Genomic DNA, 16,483 nt, shown 5'->3' on the forward strand with positions numbered 1-16,483 from the left:
TCAGCTGTTATCCCTGTCCTCACTGGGGACCAGGCACTTTCTAGGCCTGTAGGATGCACCACACCAGTGTGCTGGGGGATGCTATCCAGAACCACCCACTTACAGGTCTGAGCCTCTCATTCCCAGTTGTACAAGTCAGCTGCAGGTGGCTCTCAGCTGAGTCCCTTCCCAGGAATCATGCTAGGCAGAAAGAAACTGTCACACCCAAAGGTATCTCCTAAACCTGGACGTACCCATATGCAATGCCTGGTTCAAAGTCGGAAGGGCCAGCTGGGCTTCAAGCTCCCCACAGGCTGGCTGAGACCTCTGTGTGGTTACATCATGGTCCGTCCTGTCCCCATTCTGGCCCTGCTTCCTTCATTTTCTCACAGATATTTCTCCCAAGAACAATCCCACACAACCTCAGGGTCTGTTTCTGGGGAAATCTGACCTGAGACCATAGGTTCAAAAAGGTTACTACCCCTGCCCTGGTGCAGTTCACACTGCACATAAACCAGGAAGATTTTCAGGCTGTTCCCAGGAGGCTGTGGCCTACGTGCAGGACCCAGTCGCTGCCTCCACCAACACCCACATCCTGTGTTTTCTCAGGGTGGTGGGAGATCAGGCCACCACAGCGCCGAGGTGTGATGCCCATACTCCACAGCTGTGGTTGCTGCCTTCTGCGCACTACTGAAGAAAAATGCCTTTTCCTCTTTCCCCATCCCCCTTGCTCAACAGCTGCTGAGAAGAAACTAAAGATCAAGCCCTTTCTTGCTTCTTTGATGACTAGAGAATCCAGCCATCCACAGGGCAGGCTGAGATCCCACAGGTGCTCCCTTGTCTGCCCATTAGCGTGGCCACATCTGGGTAGCCAACACCTTACGTTGTATCCACCTTTTCAGCTTCATCATGAAACCACCCCCCCTTGTCCTCTGTCAGGCCAGGTCTGTGACAGCCTGTCTCATAAAGGCTCTTCTGCTTCTTGCTCCTGTTATTGTATCCACTGAACTTCAACAGCAGGTGCCTGGATGTGTCCTTTTGAAAGATACAGATAAACTACCTCATCAGGCAAGGTTGGGTCAAGCTCTGGGCTCTGCTCCTTTCTCTCAGGGGGAGCTCATCTCTCTGAGTCTCGGTTTTCTCATCCTGCCCACCACCCAGGGATCCGGTGAAGCTGCAGCAAGGTGATTCCTACCAGGTGCCCAGCACTGCCTGGCACACAGGTGCCCAGTTCTCTCCCCTTGAACTCAAATTTGCCTTGCTGCACCAGGTTTATGTTCCTGTCTCCCATTTTCATTAGGCATCTTACCTTACAAGTTCCAGAAACATTTATGAGAAGACATCTACCTACTTGTGGTTAAGTCCCACATCACCTGCCCTGGCTTCACACACATCTCATGGTGTGAGATGGTATGGTGTCCCCGGCATGGTACTCCCAAGAGCCACAGATGCCTCTCCTTCATTCCCTCTGCCCCCTCTCTGAACTCTGTTCTCACACTTTGGTCTGAGGGGTTTCTGCTGTTGTCCCATCTTTGGCTAAAAACCCACCATGCCTGGCATCCTGGCCTCTCCGGTCTAAAGCCTTGTTCTCAGTCAGCACCCCGAGTGGCCCCAGCACCCCCTCTCATGCCACAGGTGAGGTAGTTTATCTGTATCTTCCTCTTAGGCCAAACATACAGTCCTCTGCTGGAAGATCAGTCAGGATGTCGACTGCAAGTGTCAGGCCAGGATCTAAGCATTTTATATGAATTAAATCTTTAATTTTCATCACAACCCAAATTATTAAGCCCCCTTTTATCAATGAAAACTGAAGCCCAGGGAATGAAGTCACTTGCCCATGGACATGGAAAACAAATTTGGGTACCACCGTGATGCAGACTGACTCTCAGAAAGATGTCACCGTGGTGTCCCTAACCTGTGATCTTTGTGGAAGACATTGATCCTGACAAAACCGTGCATTACACTTTCCACAGCCCTATCATTTACTCCCCTCAGAGGGGAAGAGTTAGTTTGGGAAATCCTGGCAGCTCAGCAGTAAACCCTCCAGCAGAACTGCCTCCCTCATAGATTTTCATACTCACCACATATATCCACCACCCCAAAGCCCTTCCAAGAAGCCTCCATGCCCCTGTTGGCAACTGTAAGACCCTCCTACCTGCCCCCAGCCAACACCCTGGAGCTCCCCTTTGCACCAGCAGAACTCTCACCCTTCAACCAGTGTGGGGCTCCCACCCTGAGTGGCCTTCCCTGCTAGGCCACAATGTGCTCACACCCCCTCTTCGGCTTACTGAGGCTCTTAGCCACACTCAGTTCTCCAGGAAGGGAACTTGGGGCAGGAGGGTGAGACGCAGGCCTCATGATCTCCCTCTCCTCTGTGCCAGTGTGTACGCCACAGAGAATCGCTGTCTACAAGGGACCTACCCGGCAGGGCAGCTGGGACTGTCCGGACGATCTGCAAGTGGGAGTCCAGCAGGAGGCAGGAGCCTTTTGCATACATGTTCTCCCCACAGGCTCTGTGCATGGTAGGGCCACAGGCCTGGAGGCAGAGGCTGTGAGCAAGGGGTCCCCCAGAGCACCCCCTCCTCTTCCAGCCAGCTCCTCCTCCCACAACCCTCCTGTGACCTGGGACCACTCACCAGCAGCCAGAAGTGGCTGGAGGAGACTGCCAGGGACAGGCCCAGGGATATGTTTACGGCTTCTGGGGGGACTGAGAGGGCAGACACACATGGTCACACTCAGGGCCACAACTTCATTTGGGGGGGAGAGTCCGGGCTGGAAGGTGAAGGGGATGACTTGGGTCCTGGAGGTTTGGGGTGGGGGTGTCCCAATTCCTGAGTTGGGTCACTCACTGTGCAGTGAGATGGGCTGGCACGTGCCGGTGGGAGAAGCACAGTCGTACAAACGTCCTGTTTTGTTGGCTGCCACCACCTCCAGAGGGGCTCCCACCACGAGTCTGGAGGCAAAACCATGACATAGTCACAGGAGGGGTAGGAACAGGGGGCACTTTGGAAAAGAGGAAGTTTCTTATGATGGGGAACTGAGACTTTTACCACTTAGAGGCTGTTCAAAAACCAAGGCCTGAGCAAGAACAAGACTCTGTCTCTACTAAAAATGGAAACATCAGCTGGGTGTTGTGGCAGGCGCCTATAGTCTCAGCTACTTGAGAAGCTGAGGCAAGAGGATCACTTAAGCCTAAGAGTTAGAGGTTGCTGTGAGCTATGACAACATGGCATTCTACCCAGAGCAAGACTCTGCCAAAAAAAAAAGAAGAAGAAGAAGAAACCAAACCCCCCCCCCTCAGGGCCACAGTTTAATCCACATATGCCTAAAGACCATGCTGTGTTTTCATTTGTTTTTGAACTTGCACACCTAAATATATGTGCGTGTATGTATATATAAATGGTTTGGATTTTTTTAAATATTCACTAAAAATAAAACTATTTAAAAACAACAATGGCATTTTCCAATCACGAGTAAGTGCATTGCATTTCTGAAATGCCATCATTGTGAGCCACCCAAGAAATAGACCATCTCAAGTTAAAGGAAACAATTTCCTGAAGCCAGAAGCTTTCATAGCAAATAGTTGATTCTGTAATTAATAGAACACACTTCAATATAATGCAAACAATTAAATTGAACAATTTAAAGCAGCTGTATCAGAATCATACTTCTATCTATGGTTACTTAAATATAGCATATATACATTGTATCATTGCCAACAATGTCCCCACTCAGATAAGAAAAGTAGACAAATACTGGTGTACTTTAATTAGCAAAGCAAGGCTTAGTTAAATGAGTATTTGAGGTTCCTTCTAGAGAACCATTTCTTTACAGAAAGATGCAATCCCTGTGTGTCATAATTCCTGGAAAAATCTAAGACATCTAAGAAAATTCTAAAACAAAGCCTAAGACTTTGCTGATGAAAATCTGAACAGATGGCTAGAGGGATAGTAGTTTTGGACCTGCTAGCCTACATGAGGGACAAACTTTTAGTCTAAACTATTGACCTGCATGTTTTTTCTTCACCCCAACCCATTCCTTCCATGTAGGCTCAATCTTCTCTCAATCTTTTCCTGGATTCTCAACAGAATCCAAGAAAAACAGTAACTTCATAGAAATCAAACTAATACCAACTATACACTAGTTTACTTTGTTGTAAAGACTGGTGAATGGGGCGGTGCCTGTGGCTCAGTGACTAGGGCGCCAGCCCCATATACTGAAAGTGGCAAGTTTGAATCCAGTCCTGGCCAAACTGCAACAAAAAAATAGCTGGGCATTGTGGTGGGCGCCTGTAGTCCCAGCTACTCGGGATGCTGAGGCAAGAGAATCACCTAAGCCCAAGAGCTAGAGGTTGCTGTGAGCTGTGATGCCACTGCACTTTACCGAGGGTGACAATGTGAGACTCTGTCTCTAAAAAAAAAAAAAAAAAAAGACTGGTGAATGATGATCAATAAATAGCTTTATATATATATATATATATTTTTTTTTTTTAAATGGGGACTGAAAACAAATTGGTGGTGATGGAAGACAGAACAGAGGTTATCTTTGGATTTGCTGGGTGTTGGGTGATGAGGAGGAACCCAACAAGGGAAGCCTGGTGCCTGTGAGCTTTTACATATGCTCAGTCTGATGTAGGTGGGGGTTACCAGGTATGCACATATGTAATAATTCATTGAGTTAAACCCTTCAGATTTGTGTACTTTGGTCTGTTTCATTTCAGAACAAACTGCCTGGCAATTACTTCCATCACCTGGGGCGGCCTGCTAGGTGAGTAAGGGGGAGGGATGTGTATTTGGAACTCCGTGACCTCTGTAGCTCCTCGCTGGCCAACTGAACCGTCCAGTCCTCAGAGGCTCACTGCCAACACCACCTCCCCCGTAGAGCCTCCTGGAATTCCCCATGCTCCAGTTTGATCTCTCCCTTCCTACGCCTCCCAGAGTTTGGTTATGCCTGCATCACATGGTGACTTGAACTCTCTAGGACACGAGAATGTGAGCTCCTAGAGTCAGGACCAGGGACATGATTGTGGGCAAATGAAAATGTGGAGTCTCTTGGGGTTAAAAGGAGTTCTTTGTTTGCTTCTATGCTCCCCCACACTCCCACCCTGGTGTTTTTTATTTGCAATTTAGTGCTACACTTCCTTGGGCTCAGGGATACTCACAAGGTGAATGCCCCCAACCCTGACCAGCTGTTGCCAGGGGCCCAGGGAAGCAGCAGTCGCTGTGCACTAGGGGAAACCAGCAGCTGAGGCCCCTTCCCTGGGAGGTGGCGGGAGGCGGGGCTGCCTGTGAGTGAAGGCTCTAAGCCCCCAGTTTATCTCCATCCTCCCATCAGTCTTTACTTACAAAACACAGATGCAGAGATAAAATCATTCAGACTTTCAAGAGGCCATGGCAGAGCGTTAAACTCCAAGTTTAAAGAATGCGGGCCCTCTGTGACTGCATTATCTTGCCTAGAGTTTTGTGGTCCTTTCTAGGATGGGGAATAATACCCAGTAGTGTCAGGGGCCTCAGAGGAGCCATGGAAAGCCTTCTCACCCATACTGTCTTTCCTCCAGCGCCCCACCCTAGGATGCTACAGGTGGCCATCTGCCTGCAGGACATGGGAGGAAGGAGGTGAGAGAGTGAATAGGGCCTACCGAGATGTGCCAAACTGCACCACGCTCTGTCCAAAGCTGTCTGCATCCCCTTGGAAGATGATGGGTTCCTCCACGTCCAGGTTGAATCCATGGTAAGAAGCCAGGACTGAGGAAGATGTGGGCAGGGGGTCAGAGGAGCCCCATCCCCTCTGGCCCCTGGCCTCTGGAAACCCCACCCTACTCCAGCCTGCCAAAGAGGACGAGCCCACTCCTTTCACCCTGTTGACTGACTGATTTGCCGTTTGTGTGGTTCCCATCCTTCTCCCGCCCTCAAAAATAACCAGACCACAATACAAAGGACAGCAATCCAAGGAAGACCCTTCAAAGACATTTCAAAGGACTTCTGGGATGTGAAATTAGGCTAGTCGCCTGCTGGTATGTTAGATCAGGAATGTCCCGTAAACACAAGGTGATCATAACATTCACTGTCTAAACTGGGACTGTCTGAGACCAAAAGGGGCACCATTCATAAAATTATGGCAGAGACTGGCCCAGACGAACCCAGCACCTGGGCACCCTATTAAAGACTGCCCTGCTCAGCTTCTCGTTACACAGAGACACCACCATCCAGATTGAGGAACAGATACAGAATTCTGCAATTGATTATGTGTACGTTGGTAAATGTCTATTTCCTGCGTTCCCTTCTCGGTACCAGGCTCTAAGGCAGTGGTTCTCAACCTTCCTAATGCCGCAGCCCTTTAATACCATTCCTGTGGGGCACGACCCACAGGTTGAGAACTGCTGCTCTAAGAGGATTGGACTGCATCTGTCCTGTCCTGGCTGAGCAGGTGTCTGATTATTGTTTGGTGACCAACCTAGAACCGCACAGCAAGTCACTGGCACAGCCAGGATTCCAATTCACTCTCCTGATCCTCAACATCACACCGCCCTCACTGGTGGCTAAGCTCCAAGGCCTCAGGGGGAACCCCCACATTTCAAGAGTTTTTTCTGACTCCTCCACTCCCAAGCAGCCATCTCTCCGCCTCGTTCCCCTAGAATTCCCACCTGTCTCTGGACTGAGGAGTCAACTTCACCCCCAACATTAGGGAAGACCTAGGGTTCAAGCAGCTGGTCAGATAGTGACAGGGAGGTCCAGACACCTGTACTCTAGAGTCCTGGGAGGAGGTCCATGGGACCCTACCATGGCCACACGCAAGGGAGACTTACATCTTACACTTTCTTTCCTTAAGAGATTATATGTCTGAGTCTAGAAGCAGCCATCATGGTCTGGCAGGTGGCAAGGTATCGAGGGGCTCAGACTCAAGTGCTTCCGGGGCTGGACAGGTGATGTCAGCGAGCACAGTGAGAGGAAGGTCATGCCGGGGAATGGTGGACCCTTAGGGCCCCTGCCCTTCTAAGGGGGCAGTCATTACCAGGCTCCAGTACCTAGAGCTGCCAGACCATCCTATTTTTTAAGATAAGCTAGAAAGGTAGCTAATCTGAGGATTTTGTATGTGATCTGATTTTTAAATGACACGTGAAGGTGGTCCTGACACAGTTTTCAGCTGGTGCACTGTTCTCTTGGCAGCAGTGAACAGCCTATCTGTAATCAGACTTGGGGAAAATCCAGGCCCAGGGAGGTGGCATAAGCCTTCTCCACCCCCCATGGCTTCTGTAGCCTTCTGCCCCAGTGGGAATGTTGGGGCAGACCAAGGCCCCATGACTACGAATGGGAGGGGGAAGGCCTGAGTCTAGAGGGGCAGCTTACTCTCCACCTGAGCCCATCTTCCCTCTCCTTCGTGTGAGTCACACCCTCCCATTGCAGACTGTTTGAACACGAGGCTACTCCCCCACCTTCAGCTCAACCACCAGCCCTCAACCTGCCTCACCAGGCAGAGACCTTCTCACACCCCACAAAGCTTCTCCCCAGTCCTGGGGCCCCCCACTTACCAGCCAGGAGGAGCATGATGCCAAAGGCCATTGCTGAACAGCACATTGAGGGGGAAGCAGAAAGCTGGGTAACAGAGCACAGAAGGGTGTTCAGCATCCTGGGGGGTAGTTAATATAATGACTCAGGGCCTCTACGTGGCAGGAGGAGGGGCTCAATGGGGAAGAGGGCCTTGGTTAATCATAGAATAGGAATGGGGGCAGACAGGCCAGACACTGTGGGCAAAAATGCCTCGTACTCTCCCCCACTCACCACCACCGCAGAGATCTGGTATCTTGAGGGCCCCCCGCAGCTCTCTGGGAATACACACAGTGCAAGGGAAGATGCGGAACAGATAGCTCTAGAGGCCCTGACAGTGGATGTGAGAGAGAGGCAGAGCATCGGAGGTGGAGAAAGGGGGACAAGGGGTGCACTCAGGGTGTTCTTTAACAAAAGCAGACCCCCTCAAGAGGAGAATGGACAGCCAAAAGGATGAAGTCACACAGTGGACCGCTACTCAGCAATAAGTAAGAACAGGCTACAAGGCCAGGCGCGGTGGCTGCCGAGGCAGGAGAATCACTTGAGCTCAGGAGTTCAACACCAGCCTGAGCAAGAGCAAGACCCCATTTCTACTAAAAATAGAAAACTTAGCTGGGAGTGATGGTGGGTACCTGAGACCAAAAGGGGCACCATTCATAAAATTATGGCTACTTGGGAGGCTGAGTCAGGAGAATCGCTTGAGTTCAGGAGTTTGAAGTTGCTGTGAGCTATGATGATGCCACTATACTCTAGCCTGGGTGACAGAGAGAGACCTTGTCTCAAAAAAAAAAAAAAAGGCTACAGCTGTTTCCAACAACACAGGTGAACTCAGTTTTATCTCAGATGAAAGAAGCCAGACACCAGAATGCACAAGGTCTAACTCCTCTCATATGAAGTTAAAGAACAGACAAAATTAATCTATAAAGATAGAAGTCAGGGGTGGCGCCTGTGGCTCAGTGAGTAGGGCGCCGGCCCCATATGCCGAGGGTGGCGGGTTCAAACCCGGCCCCGGCCAAACTGCAACAAAAAATAGCCGGGCGTTGTGGCGGGCGCCTGTAGTCCCAGCTGCTCGGGAGGCTGAGGCAAGAGAATCGCGTAAGCCCAAGAGTTAGAGGTTGCTGTGAGCCGTGTGACGCCACGGCACTCTACCCGAGGGCGGTACAGTGAGACTCTGTCTCTACAAAAAAAAAAAAAGATAGAAGTCAGAACAGTGATTGCCTCCAGTGGGCTGGGAAGGGAACTTTTAACATTTGGTATATTTAAAATTTAACACAAAATTTTAGGCCAGGTGGCTCATGCCTATAATCCCAGGGCTTTGTGAGGCTGAGGCAGGAGGATTACTTCAGGCCAGGAGTTTGAGACCAATCTGGGTAACATAGCTAGACCTCCCCTATTTCTACAAAAAAATTAGTTGCACCTGGTGGTGCATGCCTGTATAGACCTAGCTACTTGGGAGGCTGAGGTTGTGAGGTCAAGGTCACAATGAGCTACAATCGTGCCACCGTACTCCAGCCTGGTAACAGAGCAAGATATTGTCTCTAAAAGCGAAACAAAACAATCAGTATTTTAACATTTGTTAAATCAGGGGCGGGTGGTTGTTGTTATCTTCTATCAATTTCTGTGCATTTGAAACATTTCAAAAATAAAAATAAAAACATGGAAAAAGGGTCCTATGTATAAAAGCCCAAGAATAGATTTTGAAGCTTAAAATTCCTTCCTATAGCACTAATTATTTTGTGTATGTATATGAGAGTTATTTAAAACATACAAAATATAAGATTAAATGTCAACTATAAACAACATAAAAGTTTTCCACACAAAAATTTCACATCTATTTACTTGAGCTGATATTTAACAGATAGAGGAAATTAAATGTGAAGCATTGACAATGCTCTTGTAGGAACAGGGCTGAGGACTGTGGTAGCTAAATTTGAGGCTGACGTAACTACTTCCCCTGTGGACTGTCAAGATCAAGTTGAGCGACAGCCTTCTCCTTGTACTGAGGGCTCTGAGGCAGGCAGCAGCCCATCATCAGTTCTGTGGATCTGTGAACTTCTCTCTGTGTTTGGAACTACATAATAATTTTTTTTTTTTTGAGACAGAGCCTCAAGCTGTTGCCCTGGGTAGAGTGCTGTGGCATCACAGCTCACAGCAACCTCCAACTCCTAGGCTTAAACGATTCTCTTGCCTCAGCCTCCCAAGTAGCTGGGACTACAGGTGCCCACTACCACGCCCGGCTATTTTTTCGTTGCAGCTGTCATTGTTGTTTGCAGCCAGGCTGGATTCAAACCAGCCAGCTCTGGTGTATGTGGCTGGCGCCTTAGCTGCTTGAGCTATAGGTGCCGAGCCAACACAAAATAATTTTTAAACGATTCTCCTTAATCCTCAATCTAAAGATGTCTTCATTTCCTCCATTGTCACCACACCTCATCTTTTAGACACAATCTTGAATGAGATCTAACTTGCATACATAATGTTCACTTTTGGACTTCATTCCATGCTTGGGACTAACATTTTGCTGGGTTTAGCAACCATAAAAATCTCTAACTTTGCCTTACTTTTATTATGGCTTATGTCAGCAAAAGTTTGTTTCCTACCCATTTTTAGAGAACCATAAGGGTACAATGCAAATGCTTGCAAATCCCACACACTGCCAGGAAAGCACCTTCTTCCCAGGCCCAGTGCAGAGGCTGCCAAAGCTCTGACTCCCACAGCAGCCATCGAAGATGCTCCTCAAGTTCAGGGCATCCTTGGGGGACTTAACGGGGACTCCACGCTTACAAGAACCACCGTTCTGCAGTAATTTTTAAAAACATATATACTTTAAAAATAACAAAATGGCGTATTTCATAATATATACATATATATATGTTTTGTAGAGACAGTGTCTCACTTTATCGCCCTTAGCAGAGTGCTGTGATGTCACAACTCACAGCAACCTCCAGCTCCTGGGCTTAGGCGATTCTCTTGCCTCAGTCTCCTGAGTAGCTGGGACCACAGGTGTCCCCTACAATGCCCGGCTATTTGTTGTTGTTGCAGTTTGGCCAGGGCTGGGTTTGAACCCACCACCCTCAGTATATGGGGCCGGTGCCCTACTCACTGAGCCATAGGCTCCGCCCCCATAATATTTTCTAATCAGGGTGAGGGAAGATACTTTTGCAACCTTTCTGTCTTTTTTTTTTCTTAGAGACAGAGTCTCACTTTATCGCCCTCAGCAGAGTGCTGTGATGTCACAGCTCACAGCAACCTCCAGCTCCTGGGCTTAGGCCATTCTCTTGCCTCAGGCACCTGTCACAAAGCCCAGCTATTTTTTTGTTGCAGTTTGGACAGGGCCGGGTTTGAACCTGCCACCCTTGGTATATGGGGCCAGCACCCTACCCACTGAGCCCCAGGCGCCGCCCCTGCAACCTTTCTTCAGGATGATCCGTACCTGTCTTGTACAGGAGAGTGTGATTCACAGGTCCCTGTGAGCCTATGTGCCACATCTAGTGTTTTGTTTAATTTCTCTTCGTCCTTATGTTGACTAAACAAGAAAATTATAACTTGAAACTATAGGTCACTGGCCAGTGAGAATTCCAAGGCAGGGGAGGGGGAGTTAAGTACTAAAATTCAGGGATAGTAGCAAATGGATTCCTAATCCTGCCTTTGGTCACATTTGATTATACCCGTCAATGCATCAGTTATTATTTGTTTTTCTCTGATGACTAAAAAACACCTTCAAGTAAAGAGTAGAACAGAGGTTACCAGAGGCTGGGAAGGGTAGGGGGAAGGATGATAGGGAAAGACTTGTTAAAGGATACAAAAATATAGCTAGATAGGAGGAGTAAGTTCTAGGTTCTCTATAATACTGTCTAATGACTATGGTTAGCAATAACGTATATTTTCAAATAGCTAGAAGAGAGGATATCGAATATCCTGAGCACAAAATTAAGATAAATTTTTGAGATGATGGATGTGCTCGTCACCCTGATCTGATCAGTATACCATGTATGTTGAAACATCACTATGTGCCCCATAAATACGTACAAGCATCCTGTGTCGATTTAAAAAAATAAATAAAAAACAATTTTAAATGTATCATACAGATATGTTTGCACAGTAAGGAAAACAACTTTAAATCAGGAACCAGTTCATAGCATCATTTTTTAATTTTTTCTTTAAATTTTTATTTTTATTTATTTAGTTTTTTAGAGACAGGGTCTCACTCTGTCACCCAGGATGGATTGCAGTGGTACAATCAGAACTCACGGTAACCTCAAACTCCTGGGTTCAAACAATCCTCCTACCTCAGTCTCCCATGGAGCTAGGACTTTGGGTGTATACCACTATACCTGGCTAATTTTTTTTTCCGGTTTTGTATAGATGGGATTGCCTAGGTGAGTTTTGAACTCTTGTGCTCAAGTGATCCTCCCACCTCAGCCTCCCAAAGTGCTGGAATTACCTCACACTCGTTAGACTTAACATAATTAATTTGATGTTAAGAAATCCCAGTAGCTTTTCCTTAGCATTTAAACTTACAATATTTGGGCCAGGCAAGGGGCTCACACCCGTAATCCTAGCACTCTGGGAGGCTGAGGTGGCTGGATTGACTGAGCTCAGGAGTTGGAGACCAGTCTGAACAAGACCCTGTCTCTACTAAAAATGGAAAAACTAGCCAGGTGTCATGGCCAGTGCCTATAGTCCCAGCTACTCAGGTAGCTGAGGCAAGAGGATCACTTGAACCAGGAGTTTGAGGTTTCTGTAAGCTGTGACACCATGGCACTTTAGCTTGGAGCAATAGAGTGAGACTCTGTCTCAAAAAAAAAAAAGTATACTATTGGAGCCTAGATTGACAAGCTCAGCAACACAATATGTGCTGAGATGTGCAGCTTGAACAAAGCATTTAGAATTGAAAAACTAGACTAATAGTCACCATTATGAAATGTTTTAAATCTTATTAGTAATTTTTATTTATTTTTTATTTTTTTATTTTTGGTAGAGTGCTGTGGCGTCACGCAGCTCACAGCAACCTCCAACTCCTGGGCTTAGGCGATTCTCTTGCCTCAGCCTCCCGAGTAACTGGGACTACAGGCGCCCGCCACAAGGCCCAGCTATTCTATGAGGTGCTTTAATCCCTTCTTCTTTTTTTTTTTTTCTGTTTGTGGCTGGGGCCAGGTTTGAACCTACCACCTCTGGTATATGGGGCTGGCGCCCTATGCTTTGAGCTACAGGTGCCACCCCTTATTAGTCATTTTTAAATCCCATGTGATTACAGTGGAATACTACTTGGCAATGAAAAGGAATGAAGGATTCACACCAAGGGAAAAATGCAAGTTTTCCACTAAATAACAAAACACTGTGCCAGCCTAGAGTGCTCAGCAACTAGGCAGGTACTGGGATAAGTACTGGTCTGGGGAAAGTGCCCAGCACTTTCCTGCTCTGAAACAATCTGCTGAAACTGGCCCTCACTGCTTTATAGCTGCTTGGGTTGTCCTATAGCATCCTTTAGTTAACTGTGATACTAAAATTCCCTGCCTACTAGAAAATGGAAATACTGTTAACATAACATGGGTTGTGTGAAGGTATATGATGATGGTACTGTGCCTGGTGATTTATTTTACTGTGAACAAGCAAAAATACGATGTAAACACTTTGTGTTACTCTTGGGAAGAGATTTAAAACAACACAACAAGGTAGGCAGATACAGATTTTGCATGCAAGAAAACTCCAGTGGAAGAAATTCCTGCATTGCCTAGAAGCAAGCAGCCTTGTAAGTAACCACTAATAAACGCATGGAACTCATGAAGCTAGACTTGTCTGAGTCATTTTTTGGTCTCTTGGCTCCCTCTCAGTCTGGGGGGTGTGCAGTTTTTCTATATTGTTATAAGATTTTTCCCCAACCACATACATGCAACAATATAAATGAATCTCAAAATAATTATGCAGAGTGAAAGAAGCCAAATAAAAAAAATTAAATACTGCATGATTCCAGTAATACAAAATCTATACAATGCAAACTAATCTATAGTGATAGAATGGAAATCAGTAGTTGCCTGGGTAGAAGAGAGCAAGGAATTAATTGCAAAAACTGGATATCCACATGTGAAAGAATAAATTTGAACCATGACTATACATTAGATTATATACAAAAAATAGGCTCAAATGGATCAAAGACACAAACATAATAGCTAAAACTATAAAACTCTCAGAAGAAAACACAGGGCAAAGGCTTCAAGACACTAGACTTGGCAATGATTTCTTGGATATAATACCAAAAGTACAAGCACCAAAAGAAAAAAATAGGTAAGTTAGACAACATCAAAACTAAAACCTTCTGTGGGTCTAAGGGTATAATCACTTACAGAGTGAAAAGCAATGGGATGAAAAAAATGCAAATAACATATCTCATAGGAGTTTATACAGAGTATTTAAAGAATTTGAACTCTTACAACTTAACAACAAAAAATGAACAACTCAGCAGAAAAATGTGCAAAGGACTTAAGTAGTCATTTCTCCAAAGAAGATATGCATATTGCTGGCGTAATGGCTCACACCTGTAAACCTACCACTGTAGGAGGCTGAGATGGGTGGATTGCTTGAACTCAGGAGTTTGAGACCAGCCTGAGCCAGAGCGAGACCCCATCTCTAAAATTAGCCAGTCATTGTGACGGGCACCTGTAGTCCCAGCTACTTGGGAAGCTGAGGCAAGAGGATCACTTGAGCCCAAGAGTTTGAGGTTGCTGCGAACTATGCCAACATGGCACTCTACCAAGGGTGACAAAATAAAACTCTGTCTCAAAAAGAAAGAAAGACAGAAAAGAAAAGAGAAAGAAAAAAAGAAGATACTCATATTACCAACAGCACTTGGAAAGATGCTCAACAACATAAATCATTAGGAAAATCCAAGTCAAAATTACAATGAGATAGGACCTCAGACTCATTACAGCAGCTACTATCAATACAAACAAACAAACAAAAAAAAGTAAGTGTAAGGATGTGAAGAAATCAGATGCAATGTTGGTGAAAATTTAAAATGGTACAGCTACTGTGGAAAACAATATGATTATTCCTCAAAAAATTAGAAATTTTACTTCTGGGTAGAAAAGAGGAAGGAATTAAAAAGAGGCAAGAGGTTGGGAGAACTGGTATAAAGTCAAAGGAATTGAAAGCGGAGTCTTGAAGGTATATTTGTACACCCATGTTTATAGCAGCATTATTCACAGTAGCCAAAGATAACAGAACCCACATGTACACTGATAGATGAATGGATAAACAAAACATGATACACGCACAATGGAATATTACTCAACCTTTAAAAGGAAGGAAATGCTTACACATGCTACGATATGGGTGAAACTTTAAGACATTACTCTGAGTTTTAAAATAAGTCAGGTATGATTCCACTTACATGAAGTACCAAAGTAGTCAAATTCACAGAATCAGAGAGTAGAATGGTGGTTGCGAGGAGCTAGGGAGTGGGGAAAATCAGCAGTAATTTAATGGATATAGGGTTTCAGTTTTACAAGATGAAAAGGGTTCTTGAGAATGGTTACACAGCAGAGTGAAGGCACTACTAAACTGTACGGGGGAAAAATGGTCAAGATGGTAAATTTCAAGGTATGCATATTTTATCACAATTAATGGTTCTGTAGTTTTTTAAAATCCCAAATGACTTTCACATTGACATTCCTTTAATGTGAAAAGCAGTCTCTGACTTGCTTATTTCTCTGTACAACATTGAAAAGATGAGTACTCAATGCCTATGATTTGATCAGATTCACAATTTTCTCTTTTTTTAAGCACTGAATCAAGATTGGTAGGTATATTGTTAACTGTCCTGTCCTCTGTGAATAAAGCCTCTTTAGGCTGGCATACCTTGGCAGTGATACCACTCAATCTTTCCTGCTGCTTGTGAGATTAACATTAATTACAAACCCCCAACCGAAACTCCTTTTCTCTTACTCAGAGAGTGAACTAAAATAAAATCTTAAAGCTCCCCCCCAGGGGCTGACTGACTCCTTCTGGCCAAGGGAATCCCTAAAACCGAGTAGCTAGCCATGAGAAAGGAGATCAGACATGCCTCATCAGTTAGAGACATCCTTTGGGCCTCATTACCAGACCTCAGGCTATGCAGGACACACCTGCAGATCCTCAATACACATAGCAAAGCACTTGAGTCTGGGCATACATCTGGTAGTTTGTCTCTGATTAATAGACCCTTATCTTAACTCAAGCATTCTTTTTCGCTGATTCTTGATCTATTAGAAAAAGCCCAACTCTTCCAGGCAATTGTCAACTGAAAAATCTTTAAACCCACCTGTGACCCCCTGCTTTGAGATGTCCCACCTTTTCAGGCCCAAAAATGTATCCCTTCCACTTACTAGTTTATGACTTTACTTGGGATTCCTATTTCCCTGAAATGTACAAAACCAATTGTAACCCCACCTTTGTCAGTCCACTTGCTCAAGGCTTCTTGGGCGTGGTTCCAGGTCATGGTCCTCAAATTTGGCTCAGAATAACCCTCTTTAAACTATTTTACAGAGTATAGCTTCTTTCCATTGACAATGGTTTCAGGGATAAGACTTCCTACATACGTGCACTGCACAAAGACTAGAGCTGATTCAGTAGCTGATTTGCATATCAGTGACTTATTCCAAGTATAAAGTGACATGTTTACTCTCCCACACGAGAGTTAGTCAACGCGATTTCACTGTATTCTTTGACATTACACAGCTGTTCCTTGAAGGAATAAAGGAATTTTGTCCACAGCTTATTCTTCAAGGGTAGTATTTGCTAGACACTGTAGGCAGCCTACCCAATAACCCCCAGCACTGCCACCCTCCTGGCTGACAGACCTGCCTCTTATTGTTAAGCCTGCAAAAGCAAAAGCTCACTTTCTCAGCATCAGAGGGGATGAAATTTGATTCATTCGTGGTCAGTGGGACCTAAGAGGGAATATGAGAACTTAGGGGAAAGATCTG

The 16,483-nt window shown here is 45.9% G+C and overlaps 1 protein-coding gene across 2 annotated transcripts in view; it reads right to left on the reverse strand.

Annotated features, from left to right (window-relative positions):
* Positions 1-7,593, reverse strand: part of ITGAD (integrin subunit alpha D) — a 28,323-nt gene extending 20,730 nt beyond the window's left edge. For both annotated transcript variants that reach the window (XM_053555022.1, XM_053555021.1), the window contains exons 1-5: positions 7,508-7,593; positions 5,618-5,723; positions 2,829-2,932; positions 2,616-2,686; positions 2,401-2,515 (exon numbers count right to left, since the gene is read on the reverse strand). In XM_053555022.1, the coding sequence (XP_053410997.1) occupies positions 2,401-2,515; positions 2,616-2,686; positions 2,829-2,932; positions 5,618-5,723; positions 7,508-7,553 (442 nt within the window). In that variant the 5' untranslated portion in view covers positions 7,554-7,593. The remainder of the gene's footprint in view (positions 1-2,400; positions 2,516-2,615; positions 2,687-2,828; positions 2,933-5,617; positions 5,724-7,507) is intronic.
* Positions 7,594-16,483: the final 8,890 nt, after the last annotated feature.

The sequence above is a fragment of the Nycticebus coucang genome, chromosome 12 (genome assembly GCF_027406575.1).
Source record: "Nycticebus coucang isolate mNycCou1 chromosome 12, mNycCou1.pri, whole genome shotgun sequence".
Classification (NCBI taxonomy): Eukaryota; Metazoa; Chordata; class Mammalia; order Primates; family Lorisidae; genus Nycticebus; species Nycticebus coucang.